Source organism: Pagrus pagrus, assembly GCF_965226575.1.
Source record: "Pagrus pagrus genome assembly, chromosome: 5".
Lineage (NCBI taxonomy): Eukaryota > Metazoa > Chordata > Actinopteri > Spariformes > Sparidae > Pagrus > Pagrus pagrus.
The window spans coordinates 26,846,845-26,862,606 of NC_140189.1; the positions used below are offsets into that span (position 1 = coordinate 26,846,845).

General features: G+C 40.1%; 1 protein-coding gene across 1 annotated transcript; it reads right to left on the reverse strand.

Moving 5' to 3' along the window:
• Window positions 1-464: 464 nt before the first annotated feature.
• On the reverse strand, window positions 465-15,154 carry LOC311256904 (uncharacterized protein). The gene is made up of 12 exons (XM_084352320.1): window positions 14,969-15,154; window positions 14,820-14,888; window positions 12,383-12,625; window positions 11,663-11,929; window positions 11,025-11,096; window positions 8,928-9,008; window positions 8,031-8,111; window positions 6,967-7,047; window positions 6,070-6,150; window positions 5,006-5,086; window positions 4,262-4,333; window positions 465-2,414 (listed from the first exon to the last, which is right to left on the reverse strand). The coding sequence occupies exons 1-12, from the start codon at window positions 15,062-15,064 to the stop codon at window positions 2,229-2,231; spliced, it is 1,410 nt and encodes a 469-aa protein (XP_084208446.1). The 5' UTR covers window positions 15,065-15,154; the 3' UTR covers window positions 465-2,228.
• Between the last annotated feature and the right edge of the window lie 608 nt (window positions 15,155-15,762).

Below are 15,762 nucleotides of genomic sequence, written 5' to 3' on the forward strand. Positions count from 1 at the left end.
AAGACTTATACATTTAGACATAAGTTCAATCATCTTGACATGAATCACACTTGTATATTTACATTAAGTTAGTGCATGAAGATTGGTTGATCCCATATGATTTGACACTGTAGTTCCCTGACAGCTCCATTTCTTAATGCAACACTGGATGAATACGCTGTAAAGGTATCAAAACTCAAAGTAAACTTCAGCTGTTTTCGAAATGTTATTTCTTTTAAGTTCCTAGAGAAAAGTTTTATGTGGACATGGCCCACATAAATCAGTTGGTTTTACATTGAGAAAGAGAGGTTTGTAAACCTGTTTTATTGAGTCTTCTTGTATTAAGGAAAAAAAATAGAAAATAGAAAAAAGACTGTGATTAATATTTTATTTAACCAAAGCAAAAGCAAAGAATCTGTCAAGACACGATAATGATTAGAAACTTGGAAACAAAGTCAAAAGTGCATACAAAAATAGAAGCTAGCTAAAAAAATGGAACAATGAAAACATACGATACATTTTGAAAACATATGTTCGAAAATTACAACCATACTCAGACATTGAATAACTGGATTAAAATGTAAAAACACATAAAATCAAATGTTAATGTATGGTATAGAGACAATTAACTCTTTAAACCATAATAATTCACTCATAAGTACATTTTTTAAATCAATCTTTAAATTTGTGAATGTAAAAACTTTTATTATTTAGTTAATGTAATTTCCAAGCAAGTCACGGAAAACACCAAAAATGCAATCAGAATTTATCTTTGACTCAGGTCATCATGAGTATTTACTGTGCTTTAAACTTTGCACATCTATTGCCTCTACACATGCTGCTCATGTGATTTTTCATATTTTGTGTAAAACTTAGATTGCTGTCTACAGCCATTCTTACTAAAACCTTGTGACCTTGTTGTCCTTTTACCGACTTGCTCAGAATTCTCCATTGTAATCTTTTTTACAAGATCACTGTTAATAATATTGTATTTATTTTCATCCCCACATATTTACAAGGTACAGAGCGATAACTTGTAATAACAAATTGATCAATTCAAACATTTTAATAAAAAAGTTAGATATAATATACTGTATAATGTAAATGTAAAAAAGAAATGTAAAGTATACACATGATTATCATTCATTGGTCAGGTTATAGCATCAGTGCACTTAAAGATCACCACATCAAGTCCAATTTTTTCTCTCTCTCTGCCCCTCTTCACCCTGCCTTGACTTGGTGTTGTGGTGGTGTGGGGTACTTGACAGTTGTTTTTGTCGTGTTAATCCACCCCTCATAAACATGTACATACACACAACCCTAGACAAAGGCTGCTCACAAACATAGGCTATCACTTTCAAAATGGCTGGCACTAAAGAGAAAGTAAGTTTATCTTACAGCAATACTAAATCAATACTTAAATTTGGGAAAATCTAAATGAATTGAATAAAAATAAAAATATCTTTATACCTTTATGCCTTTCTGCTTCCAGTCTAAACTTCATCCATTACCCTAAAGTGTTTTAATTCATGGAAAAGTTAGCATTCAATGCTAAGACTGTGGAGTGAGGTACGGCATCTACTGTCATTTTTAGGGCCTGTTGTATTCTCTGGAGCACTGAGCTTTATGGAAGGTGTCTACTCAGAGCTATAAGGAATAGATGGCCCATTTATGACTTCTTCTTTCACATCAATTTTTCCTACAAGGTCAGAAACTAGGAGCTCATTAAGTAGGAATGACCAGAAGTGGCCAGACATTATGCATTAAAAGCAGCTGCCAATAGTTATAATCAGTCAGTCGACAAGGCCTACCAAAGAGATGAAACTAATATGGGAAAATTCCAATGACAACTCAAACTGTTGATATATATTTAATGTAATGTCCCTAATTCTCTAGGTCACATGATGTGCTTTTTTCCTCTGGAAGATTTTAAGCTACCATGACCAAAAGTTCTCTTAAACTCTTAAAATACTTCCTCCAGAAGTTTTGCATTAAACAGTCTTACAGCTTTCCTTTTACTAGGTGGTTTTTTAATGTATGAAGAGCATTTTTACTGTTTTAAAAACCTGCTGTAATGATGGAATTGGCACTATGGAAAATTACAATTTGGTTTTTACTGACCTTTATTAGCGACTACACTTTATTTTAATTTTTTTATAAATACGTCTTTAAATGAGAACTAAGCATAGTTTTTTTTCTGACTTTTCTTGTTTTAGCAAAGTGGCCAGATTATTCTGTTCAAATCTACATTAAATGAAAATTAACATTGCTGCACAGCTAGCAGCCAGTGCCTTGAATTTAGCTGTGCTGACACTGGCCACAGAGAAAGATGAACTACCAATGGCCTCAGCTGGGACTGTCCTCACTCCTCTGGGGCTCTGGGATTCATTGTCCAGTTGTGCAGAGGTTCCAGAACGGCTGATTTCAGTGTCATTCTTGAAAAAAGAAGAATGAATGAATAAGTGTTGTAGTTGCATGTATTTGATTTACATAGAATTGGGGTATTGGGGACTGGCAATGTATTATGAAACCCAATTCATCATCAAGAGATGATCCATACATAAATTTTTTCTTCCATCTCAACATTATGGTGGCCATTAGAGCTCAGTGTACTACAACTTAAGAAAACACGAGCAAATGAAGAAAGCATTACAGTCACTTTAAAACACATAACAATTAGAAAAAAAAAAATGGTGCAAACAAACAATACACGCAAGTTAGACCACACATTTGCAATTCTGACAATATATTTATGACATATAAAAAACCATAAACAAAAAGAGATAAGTTTTAATGTTATGCATTAACAACACATTTCGTTATGTCACATTCAAAATTTTAATCGCTGTCATGGATTACAGAAATTTGTTACCTTTACCTGATTATCAACAATATGGAGAAGGAGAAGGTACAAATGGAGAAGATTAAGAAGATGAAGAAGAGGAAAAGGCTGGGGTCTGTGCATGCGCAGCAGGCAACTTTCAGTTCTTGTGAGTGTTTACAGCATATGGCTCTTATGAACTGTTCCTCTTCAGATTGTTTTCTTAAGATTTTTACCAAAAACTGGACCACACAAAAGCTCCTCCTTGAGACATCTCCACTATTCAAAAGAAGTTTTCCCAAAATCACACAAGGGGGATCCATTTTTGGTTTGTTCTGAAATCGATCTGATACAAGTTCTAATTAAATAGTGCATTTTTGGTGTGAAACACAATTTGAAAGGAGCATTGTTGGTTGTTGTAAAATGAAGATAATTGATAAAAGAATTGGACTTCTAGGCAGTGGTGACCTAAAGGTTAGAGAAGTGAGCCGGCAAGATAAATCTAGTTGAGGAAAGTGAGAGGCAGCATTTCCCCTGGGTTCAGCCCCATCCAAGATGATTGTGATTGGTTTAAAGAAGTACAAACAAGCCAGAGTGTTTTTCCCCCTATACCAGAATGATAATTAGCGCAGCTAGAGCTTTCATCAACCTGTGTCAGTACTACAGGAAGCCTGGCTATGCGAGACTACTGTGTGTGAATGTGATTATTTCAGGAAAAGAGAAACACACTTTTTTATTGATACATAATGGGTTTGAAACACTTAAGTAACATTAGTAACATGCAGTAACAGCAGATGGCCACAAACCATTGAGTCCAGTTCTGCTCCGCGCCTACAGAGTGGCAGTTTATCGGCACAAATAAGACATAGACAAAATAGCAAAACAGCCTATTAACACGCTTATGTATGAGCTTTAAATCAAAATCAGAACATGCCAGGCCACACACCGGTTAAATTTTCCCATCACATTCAGCTGAGTACTTTTAATTTCTCGTTAAAGTTAAAAACAAATTTGGCCATGCTGCCTGATGCAGTCCTCCTCAACATCCATCACATTCAACACAGTTAACAGTGAATAATACAGTTCATTGGGGAAAGCCCTTGCCTTAAAACAAAAGCAACCAGGGATCAGCTGACTTTGCTAATAAGCTCCCTTGTTTCCTTTTTGACATTATGCTATGATGAGTACAAAATGGAGCAAAACAACAGCGATTCGGCGCACAGACTGAGTGAGACTAAAAAAGTTTTTTAAGTTAAAGTGAGTGACTGATGATATTGCGTTGTCATGCTATGATGGTGATGGCAAGAATTGCATGCATGCTAGTATATTTATTTCTTGATGAATCACCCTCATGAACCTACTTCTATAATAGTTTACACATTACTTTACAAATCAAATTTCACATATCATGTTCTCAGGGGAGTGCTTGTCTTATTAAGCCTGTCCTTGAAGAAATCCTACCTGTGGTGAGGGACCGTCTGGATCATTGCTGTGTGAATGGTGCTGTTGGGTCAGGCCATCATCTTCAGTATTCTGTAAAAACAATTATTGGTTTAAGGTAACAAGTTACTGTCTTATTAGCAAAATTCTCCTTCTTTGTGTTTCTCTAGACAGTTTTTTTTTTTTTAATCCTGATACATGATATCATGAGATAATGATATCCAAAATCTAAGAAGATATACAGTCTCATTTCATGATAACAATATAATGTTGATTAATTGTCCAACCCCAAATCAAATGTTCATGTGAAGCTAAGATGAATCCTGATCAGTCCGAGTTGATCAAGTGGATATCCACCAAATTTACAGTTTTATTAGTCTAAAATTCCTTCTTTGTGTTTCTCTGGACAGTGTTTTTGTGTTGAGGTGCAGCAGAAGGACAGGCATCAAAAGAAGGAATTCTGTACAGAAACAGCTGTAACCTTGGAAGTGATCAACTGTGTTACCTTATCAAGACAACTGAAGCCTCATCTTATTTTGAGATGAACTTCTTTTGATACAATTTGTACAAAAACAAGGACTGCGGATTTTGTTCCCCCTTCACTAACATTGAAAACACATTTGGAAAGGCATCTTTAAATGGACAGTATGAACTGGAGGGAAAGATTACAGCACGAAACACCTGCTCCAATGTTCACATAGGCACCTGACTACTGTTTTTAAACACATTGTAAGAGTTGTGAACCTGCCCCTTAAGAAATCCTACCTGTGGTGATGAAAGCTCTGGATAGGGGTCTTCTGAATGCCCGAAGTCGTACAAGTCGTCATCGTCTGCATCCTCATAAAGCTGTTGTTGGTTCAGTGGAACATAAAAGGTTAATCCGAGGTCATAATATGAGACAGGATTTTATTTAAAAAAGAAATAAATTATCCCTTGTTTTTAGATAGAAAAGCTCAAGAGTGACAAGAAATGGGATGGGAGAGAGGGCGGATGACAAACAGCAAAGGGCCACAGGTCAGATTCAAACCCTGGGCCGCTGCGGTGAGGACACAGCCTCTGAACGCGGAGGAGGAACTCTACAAGCTGAGATACTGGGGCACTCCTGGAAATGATCTCATAATGGACAGTATGAACAGGAGGTAGGATTACAGCAAGCAAAACCTGTTCCAATGGTCACATAGGAAGGAACCTGCCAACTGCTTGACTTAAAACGAAATTTTAAAAAAATTGTGCACCTGTAACATCTGGCTGTGCTGACACTCCCACAACATCACCTACAGCTTCATCGTTGCCACGTGCCCATTGTGTCCCTCTCCCTCTCTTCTCTTTCTGTGCATGACTACCTGAGTAAGACAGGTGTGCTGGAGACAGAGCACAGCAGAATCCACCAGCCGCACCTCATCCTGAAATCAAGGCTGGCTTCTTATGCCCAGCCTTGCCTCATCCACGCTGCCAGATTGTAGCCACCGTTCGGCCAGTAAAAGTCTACGCTTCAAACCATATTACACTGCTACTCGTTGCCTTGAAACTGAATTTAACTTTAATTTCCTCTACCTAGAGGCGCCTGCTCTGTTCCCTGGACCCTGGCTCCCTGAACTCTGTCCATTCTCTTCTGCCCCGTTCTTCGTGCTCTGGACCACGGCTCTGCCCTCACGGGCCCCCCTCTGCTCTGGACTCTCCCCCCTTGGATCTCCTCACTGGACCAGCCTAACTCCGTCCCAAACTCCCACCTGTTCATTTTGCAAAATAAAACTACACCTTTCAAACAATCGTCTGGGTTCACCTGCATTGCTGCCACGTAACAGTAACTGAGCATTGAGAAAACCCACCTGTGGTGATGAACGCTCTGTAAAGGTGATTCCTGAACGATTCCAATGGGTTGGGACTTCATCGACAGTATTCCCTCTAACCTGTTATTGGTTTAGGGAAACATAGAAGAGAATTTACATCAAACACAAAATGAGAAAAAAACCTGTCATACTGAAACATTAATGGAGCAGCACCTTCTGTTAAAACAACACACAGGGTGGACAGCAGAAATATGATGTTCACATTACAACGATGTCTAACGTTAGCGTGCACTAGAAAGCCTTTGATTGGCCAATTTGGCGCATTGTCAAATGATGCTGCATTGTGTTGAAGCAAAAGTTGAGTCAGGTTCAGTTTCTCAATATTCACACAAATATTTGATTTACTGGTAAAACACGTGACATGAGAGTCACTGATTCTGGTTAACACAGAACCAACTGTCAACATTTTTATAGAGTTTCATGTCACATTTGCAAATTACTGAAAGGACACTTAAAATACCTTCAACAAAAGTCAGATGCCAGGATGAACATGGACACAGTCTCTGCAGGCTGTGTCCATTCCCTCCATCATCTTGGTCATTAAAAGATCCCTTCCTAAATCGGTTTAAATATTGGTGACAGGGGCGAAATTCACAGGCCCCATTGATCGTAAAATGGATCCAAAGGTTCATGTGAAGCTAAGATGAATCATGATCAGTCTGATTTATATATTGATGCACAAAACAAGGACTGCGGATTTTGTTCCCCCTTCACTAACATTGAAAACACATTTGGAAAGGCATCTTTAAATGGACAGTATGAACTGGAGGGAAAGATTACAGCACGAAACACCTGCTCCAATGTTCACATAGGCACCTGACTACTGTTTTTAAACACATTGTAAGAGTTGTGAACCTGCCCCTTAAGAAATCCTACCTGTGGTGATGAAAGCTCTGGATAGGGGTCTTCTGAATGCCCGAAGTCGTACAAGTCGTCATCGTCTGCATCCTCATAAAGCTGTTGTTGGTTCAGTGGAACATAAAAGGTTAATCAGAGGTCACAATATGAGACAGGATTTTATTTAAAAAAGAAATAAATTATCCCTTGTTTTTAGATAGAAAAGCTCAAGAGTGACAAGAAATGGGATGGGAGAGAGGGCGGATGACAAACAGCAAAGGGCCACAGGTCAGATTCAAACCCTGGGCCGCTGCGGTGAGGACACAGCCTCTGAACGCGGAGGAGGAACTCTACAAGCTGAGATACTGGGGCACTCCTGGAAATGATCTCATAATGGACAGTATGAACAGGAGGTAGGATTTCAGCAAGCAAAACCTGTTCCAATGGTCACATAGGAAGGAACCTGCCAACTGCTTGACTTAAAACGAAATTTTAAAAAAATTGTGCACCTGTAACATCTGGCTGTGCTGACACTCCCACAACATCACCTACAGCTTCATCGTTGCCACGTGCCCATTGTGTCCCTCTCCCTCTCTTCTCTTTCTGTGCATGACTACCTGAGTAAGACAGGTGTGCTGGAGACAGAGCACAGCAGAATCCACCAGCCGCACCTCATCCTGAAATCAAGGCTGGCTTCTTATGCCCAGCCTTGCCTCATCCACGCTGCCAGATTGTAGCCACCGTTCAGCCAGTAAAAGTCTACGCTTCAAACCATATTACACTGCTACTCGTTGCCTTGAAACTGAATTTAACTTTAATTTCCTCTACTTAGAGGCGCCTGCTCTGTTCCCTGGACCCTGGCTCCCTGAACTCTGTCCATTCTCTTCTGCCCCGTTCTTCGTGCTCTGGACCACGGCTCTGCCCTCACGGGCCCCCCTCTGCTCTGGACTCTCCCCCCTTGGATCTCCTCACTGGACCAGCCTAACTCCGTCCCAAACTCCCACCTGTTCATTTTGCAAAATAAAACTACACCTTTCAAACAATCGTCTGGGTTCACCTGCATTGCTGCCACGTAACAGTAACTGAGCATTGAGAAAACCCACCTGTGGTGATGAACGCTCTGTAAAGGTGATTCCTGAACGATTCCAATGGGTTGGGACTTCATCGACAGTATTCCCTCTAACCTGTTATTGGTTTAGGGAAACATAGAAGAGAATTTACATCAAACACAAAATGAGAAAAAAACCTGTCATACTGAAACATTAATGGAGCAGCACCTTCTGTTAAAACAACACACCGGGTGGACAGCAGAAATATGATGTTCACATTACAACGATGTCTAACGTTAGCGTGCACTAGAAAGCCTTTGATTGGCCAATTTGGCGCATTGTCAAATGATGCTGCATTGTGTTGAAGCAAAAGTTGAGTCAGGTTCAGTTTCTCAATATTCACACAAATATTTGATTTACTGGTAAAACACGTGACATGAGAGTCACTGATTCTGGTTAACACAGAACCAACTGTCAACATTTTTATAGAGTTTCATGTCACATTTGCAAATTACTGAAAGGACACTTAAAATACCTTCAACAAAAGTCAGATGCCAGGATGAACATGGACACAGTCTCTGCAGGCTGTGTCCATTCCCTCCATCATCTTGGTCATTAAAAGATCCCTTCCTAAATCGGTTTAAATATTGGTGACAGGGGCGAAATTCACAGGCCCCATTGATCGTAAAATGGATCCAAAGGTTCATGTGAAGCTAAGATGAATCATGATCAGTCTGATTTATATATTGATGCACAAAACAAGGACTGCGGATTTTGTTCCCCCTTCACTAACATTGAAAACACATTTGGAAAGGCATCTTTAAATGGACAGTATGAACTGGAGGGAAAGATTACAGCACGAAACACCTGCTCCAATGTTCACATAGGCACCTGACTACTGTTTTTAAACACATTGTAAGAGTTGTGAACCTGCCCCTTAAGAAATCCTACCTGTGGTGATGAAAGCTCTGGATAGGGGTCTTCTGAATGCCCGAAGTCGTACAAGTCGTCATCGTCTGCATCCTCATAAAGCTGTTGTTGGTTCAGTGGAACATAAAAGGTTAATCAGAGGTCACAATATGAGACAGGATTTTATTTAAAAAAGAAATAAATTATGCCTTGTTTTTAGATAGAAAAGCTCAAGAGTGACAAGAAATGGGATGGGAGAGAGGGCGGATGACAAACAGCAAAGGGCCACAGGTCAGATTCAAACCCTGGGCCGCTGCGGTGAGGACACAGCCTCTGAACGCGGAGGAGGAACTCTACAAGCTGAGATACTGGGGCACTCCTGGAAATGATCTCATAATGGACAGTATGAACAGGAGGTAGGATTACAGCAAGCAAAACCTGTTCCAATGGTCACATAGGAAGGAACCTGCCAACTGCTTGACTTAAAACGAAATTTTAAAAAAATTGTGCACCTGTTACATCTGGCTGTGCTGACACTCCCACAACATCACCTACAGCTTCATCGTTGCCACGTGCCCATTGTGTCCCTCTCCCTCTCTTCTCTTTCTGTGCATGACTACCTGAGTAAGACAGGTGTGCTGGAGACAGAGCACAGCAGAATCCACCAGCCGCACCTCATCCTGAAATCAAGGCTGGCTTCTTATGCCCAGCCTTGCCTCATCCACGCTGCCAGATTGTAGCCACCGTTCGGCCAGTAAAAGTCTACGCTTCAAACCATATTACACTGCTACTCGTTGCCTTGAAACTGAATTTAACTTTAATTTCCTCTACCTAGAGGCGCCTGCTCTGTTCCCTGGACCCTGGCTCCCTGAACTCTGTCCATTCTCTTCTGCCCCGTTCTTCGTGCTCTGGACCACGGCTCTGCCCTCACGGGCCCCCCTCTGCTCTGGACTCTCCCCCCTTGGATCTCCTCACTGGACCAGCCTAACTCCGCCCCAAACTCCCACCTGTTCATTTTGCAGATTGGAAAAATTGTGAACCTGCCCTTTTAGAAATCCTACCAGTGGTGATGAAACACGTGAGCGGGTGGTTACAGACTCGCTCTCATCGTTGTTACGGCCTCCATCAGTTCGGATTAACCTATAGCTCGAAAACCAGGGATTTGGAGGTGCAACATAGAATGGACACCATACAGAGGCTTCAGATTTAAAGCGAATGATTTTATTAAAGTGATTAACATAAAAATAAACAAGCAAAAAGGGGCTGGAGGTCCCGGCATAAAAGAGCAAAAGGATGGAGAGACGGTGGACCAGCCGCGCAGTGGGCCGCGTTCCCCGCGTCTCCCCCTTAGCCTGCCTGCGTGGAAAATGAACCCTAACAAAGAAAGCGGAAAACAGGACCACCGGCAACCTCCAACCCAAACCTAACAACATACGCCAACATACAACACCCCCACAAAGCCCCGTGAAGGCTTAGGAATCAACCTTTACAAACAACAGGTTCAAACAAACTCCTCAACAGTGCGCTGCTGCTCGTGTGTGTGACAAGGCTCACCTGTCCCTGCGCCCTCTTATTCCTTCCCCTGACTCCAACCAATCACTGATCACACTCAGGTGTGCTCAGGTAGAGAGGGAGGGGAGAATGAAAATCGGGGAGAGAGAGAGGGAGAGAGAGCAAGACACACACACACCAGAGGCACACATAACAATCGTCAGAATCCTCATCTAGCTGTTGCTGATTCAGGAAAACACAAAGGAAGAGAATTAATATTTTGCAGAAAATGACAAATTAATCTTTCTATTGAAACATTAATGGAGCAGCACCTTATGTTAAAACATCTTGATGGACTGTGTTGGTGGGACAGTGTATTAAAGGCGAGTATAAGATAAGATAACATATAGAACATTCTAGAGAGTTCAGAAGATTACATCACCTAACTGTATTGTCAGCCTTGAAAACCAGGAAAAAACAACACTTGTGCCATATGACCAGATAATGATATCCAAAATCAATACATTACAAACTCCTCCAAAGTTCCACCAATCATGTTCTCAGGTGAGTGCTTGTCTTATTAAGAGGAGCCAAGTTTCACCTGGCTCCCTTTAGTTGGAACCCTGCCTGTCCTTGAAGAAATCCTACCTGTGGTGAGGGACCGTCTGGATCATTGCTGTGTGAATGGTGCTGTTGGGTCAGGCCATCATCTTCACTATTCTGCGCAAACAAATATTGGTTTAAGGTAACAAGTTACTGTCTTATTAGCAAAATTCTCCTTCTTTGTGTTTCTCTGGACAGTATTTTTTTAAATCATGATGCATGATATCACGAGATAATGACATCCAACTTCTTTTGATACAATTTACACAAAACAGTCACTGTGGATTTTGTTCCCCATCACTAACATTGAAAAGACATTTGAAAGGGATCTTTCAATCAAAAAGTTGATTTGTGAATTGTTTTCGTCAGACTCCCTCTCATCGTCAGAATCCTCATCAATTTGTTAATAGTTTAGGGAAACATAAAGAGAATATCTTTCAGAAAATGCACACAATTACAAATACATTTTTCCACTGAAACATTAAATTGAGCAGCTCCTTCCGTTAAAACAACACAAGGGATTGTATTGGTTGGGGAGAGTGATTGACCGTGAACATGGTGATTAATCACTAGGATGAATCAGATATACTGAATAAACATCGAGATCTAAGGTCTGGTCATGACATCTTCAACTAGGATGAAGGGGACTTAGCTGGTTGTTGGTTCACATGGCCAGGGTTTACCTGCTGAGGTCGGTACAGATGTGAGTTCAGGTCAGCTAGGGGAATGGTCTTGCCCAGTTTTTCCATGATGCTTTTGTGACGTGTGGTCAGGTAATTAAGAATGTTGTTCAATTCACTGAACTGATCTTCAATTTGCTCCTCCTTGAATTTTATGGTCCTATTATTGCTCCTGCTCTTTTTGAGAAAATCAAAGTCAAAGTCTTGACTGATTGATGAATTTGAAATGTTGGGAAGGGACCGGACCCGCATTGGCCATCTTGCTCTCACCTAAGTGTATCAGGAAGCAAAGGAAAAGGATTAGCAGGCCCTGGATTTGGTCAGTTTTCCTCTTTGTTTTAAGAGTCTGGTTACAATCCAGCAAAATCTACATAATTAAATTGACTGTTACATTGTTTCCAACAACTTTACCTATGGAACTAATCAAAATAACAATACAATGTAATTAATAATTGTTTATTTTGATTGAACATTGCTGTGATTCCTTAATGTAATGATGATGTATTTTTTAAAAAGTGGTACTGTCTTTATAGTTTCTCTTTCTTTTGCTCTCTCTCATTAAGAATTGTTTAGCAATGGTATTTCTTCATACTGCAATCAACAGAAGGGATTAACATACAAATTATATCATAATGAACAGACAACATAAAATATTTCATGATGAATGGTGGTTACGATACGATTGTATCAAGTAAAAATAAAGTAAGAGTACAATTTTTTTACCTTGTCGTATTTTTTGCACTCCATGGACCTTGTACTGAAGGTTCTCCTCCTGAATTGACATTTCAAACCCTTCAGGGTTCTGATGGTGGCTCTCAATTCTGCTTGCAGCTTTTTCAAGCCTATCTGTAGGTCGTTCACAAGTCTCTTCCATCGTGCCGTGCTGCTCCAAGAATTTGAAATGTCTATCATGGTTCTACGAAGGTTTTCTTCCAGCTCAACAGACTGTTCCTCTATTTCTGTCAACTGATATTTGGGATAATTTGAATAACAGTAAGTAAATCAGTATAATTTTTTTTAGAAAAAGGCTTTTTTACATTGCATATTTTTAGCCCTACCGTTAGCCCTAGGCTAAGAGCTGACCCTGGGTGTGTGCAGCAGGCAATATTTGGGGGGGGGGGGCTTCTGCTGTGCGCTCTGCTGTGATTAGATACCAGTAAGCTTGTGAGTTACCCAGCAAACATATCCTTTCAGGGCCATGTGGGGCCACTGCAGGCAAAAAAACTGGTCCTGTGGGCAGCTAACCAGGTTCCCAACTGGGCTCCATAGTGTTGGGCCCCCATGTGCCCTGCATTTCATGCCTGTAACGGGTATGGGCAAACTGTGTGTTTACTGTGGGCAAACTGGGTATATTGTGGGCATGCTGGCTACACTGTAGATTTACTATGGGCATAGTGGAGAAACAAGTCTTGGACACACAGTAAGCAAAATTCAACAAATTCAACTGTTCAGGACTCTTAATAGATATGACTGGCTCAGTTTACTTGATTTTAAAATGTCTATCCTCTAATGAAGGATTTGATTTTAAAATATAGAAAGGAAAAAGGAGCAAGAATGGTGCATTTAAATGTAATTAGCGAGTGCTAGCATGCCAGCACGGTAAATCGTAATTAGCGCTGTACCTTGCTAATTGTAAACTCTTTAGGTCCTCAGTCAGGCAATACTGTTCTTTTGTAACTGAGGTTATGGATATTTTTAGCAAACGTTACTTTTCTGCCAACATCAACTGCGTGAACATAGCTGGCTAGGTCTGCTTTGTGTCTGGCTATTGTGTGGCTACAATTGCCGTTATCAGTAGAAGAATAGGTAGAAGAAGAAAACCAGAAAGCATGTCTACAGTGGCGGTCAGCGTGAACTGAGCAGCAATGTGGTCGGTGTAAAGTGGGTGGCAGATATCAGCAAGCCTTCTCAAGAGGAGCCAATGAGAAGTTGAAAAGAGCTGACAGTGGTGAGATACGTTACCGGCTAGCTTTCGATGAGAACAGCCAGTCAATGTTTTGCTCCCACTGTCATGTAACTGTCATGTAACGCATTAATAATATTTCATTAATGTAGTTCTACAGTTAGGTAACGTAACTCATTGCAATCTGTGTTACCGACCGAAGTGAAGTGTTAATTGTTTTGTTTTTTTAAGAATCCATTCACACTGCACATGAACATATTAATGTGTGTGTTTAATATAGCCAAGCCTATAAGTTCTTTGTTAAGTCTCTGTTTGAGTGAAGTCAGCTGTATTTCGTAGGCCTCATGATGAAGCCGAGTGCGCATATACCAGGCATTCCTTATTCAGTGGACTATCATTAAAAGGCATAGAAAAAGAGATTTTTGTCTTCTCATGTCATTATAGGCTACATTATAGAAGGTATAGGTCTATTGTGTTTCATTTGATTAAGCCTACAATTAATGATATTTATTCCTATCTCATAATATAGTAGATCCTGTGTCTGCCTGCTCATCCTTGTGCCCAAGGCCATTCATTTATTCAAAAAGATTTTGGCCATTTAATTGTTCTATATAGGTTATTTGGACAGTTTGTTGAAAGTAACTACAAAGTAGTGTAGTAAGTCATTTATTACTCTACACAGACAGTAATATTGTAACATAATATATTACTTAAAATGAAGGTAACTAGGAATATGTATTGTAATATGTATTGTAATTTGAAAGTAGCTTGCCCAACACTGTTATGTTATGACTTCAAATTATTCTACAGTGCACTGCTGCTTTGCTGGAGGTGAGCAAGTTTGCACATGAATTGAGTTAAGTTAAACTTAGGTCAAAAATTTGACATTTTCTGATTCAGAGTATTTGAAATGGATAATCATACGTAAGAATTTTAGATAAAAAGTTTTCATGTGATTATTTTGTTGTTGATTTTTTTTTTAACCAAGACAAACGTTACACAAAGGTAGGATTGCAAAATGGTGGCTGGTGGAAGAAATATTGAATTTCCAACACTGAGTATAGTTTAGAGGGGCACTGCAATGTTAAAAACCGTCATCTCAAATCCATGCCATTTGACAGGTGCATTTATTTACAATAGACCTACCACCACCACTAGACTTACTACTAGCATTCAACTATTACCATAATCACTACTACCGCTACTACTACTATTACTACTACCTCTTATAATAATAATAATGTTTAACAAGCCTACCTGATGCAAGTCCACGGTGTATCTGTTGTCTCCCAGTACTGTCAATGAATCTTCACATACTTTCCTGCCCTGAAATCACAGAAAAAAAAGTTTTAACCTGAATGTCTTTTACACAAAATGTAAATGAGAAAGTGCGTCACAGGGCCTACCTTCATCAGCCCCGGTCGATCGTCAATAAAACTCCTAAACTGACTTTGAAGAGCTAAGAGTGTTGTAAGCAATGTGTAATATATACGATCATCCATCTTAGCCTTTTCCGATTAAAATACAAACGTGCCTGTATAACATAGATTATTGATCCGTACTGTTGTCTGACTTAACAGAGGAAGTAGCTATTCTGGTTTTATCCGGTTTTTATGACCTCTGTACCTGTCACTGAGTTTTTCTTTCGTTTTGACTTTCACTTACAATCTCCAAGCCTGTTGTGTTTTATTGCCATATTTTGTGTATCCTTCTGATACCTCTTCCAACTAACATCTGTATGGGGAGGAAGTTTTTCAAAAGGTCATTCTATTTTGGGAGGTTGTCACTTGCGCTCCTTTATCTGTGACAGTATTATGTTAACACATAATCAAAATATTTCAAACAGTGCATAGCTCAGAGACATTAAGCTCTGCTGGCTGCTGCGTCCTGTGACGCCCACCGGGGACTTCGGTGAGATGGAAAGCTGTTGCATCTGTCGTAGTTGATTATTCCTCGATTTCTAAGTATTTCATAGTCCCGTAACTGGTTTTGTACCGTAACTAACGTTAGGCTTTTATAACTTTTACGTATTTTACGTATCGCCCCCACCTGCTGAGAGCAGACGGCCCCCGTCCTACTGGAGACGCGCTGCTGTTTTGTCTAGCAATATAGACAGGTGTTTGAAGCAGGTTTGACACTAGGGATGTAGCACTCGGCAGGTCGTAAGTAACTAGAGAGCCTGCTAGTGATACAATGCTGG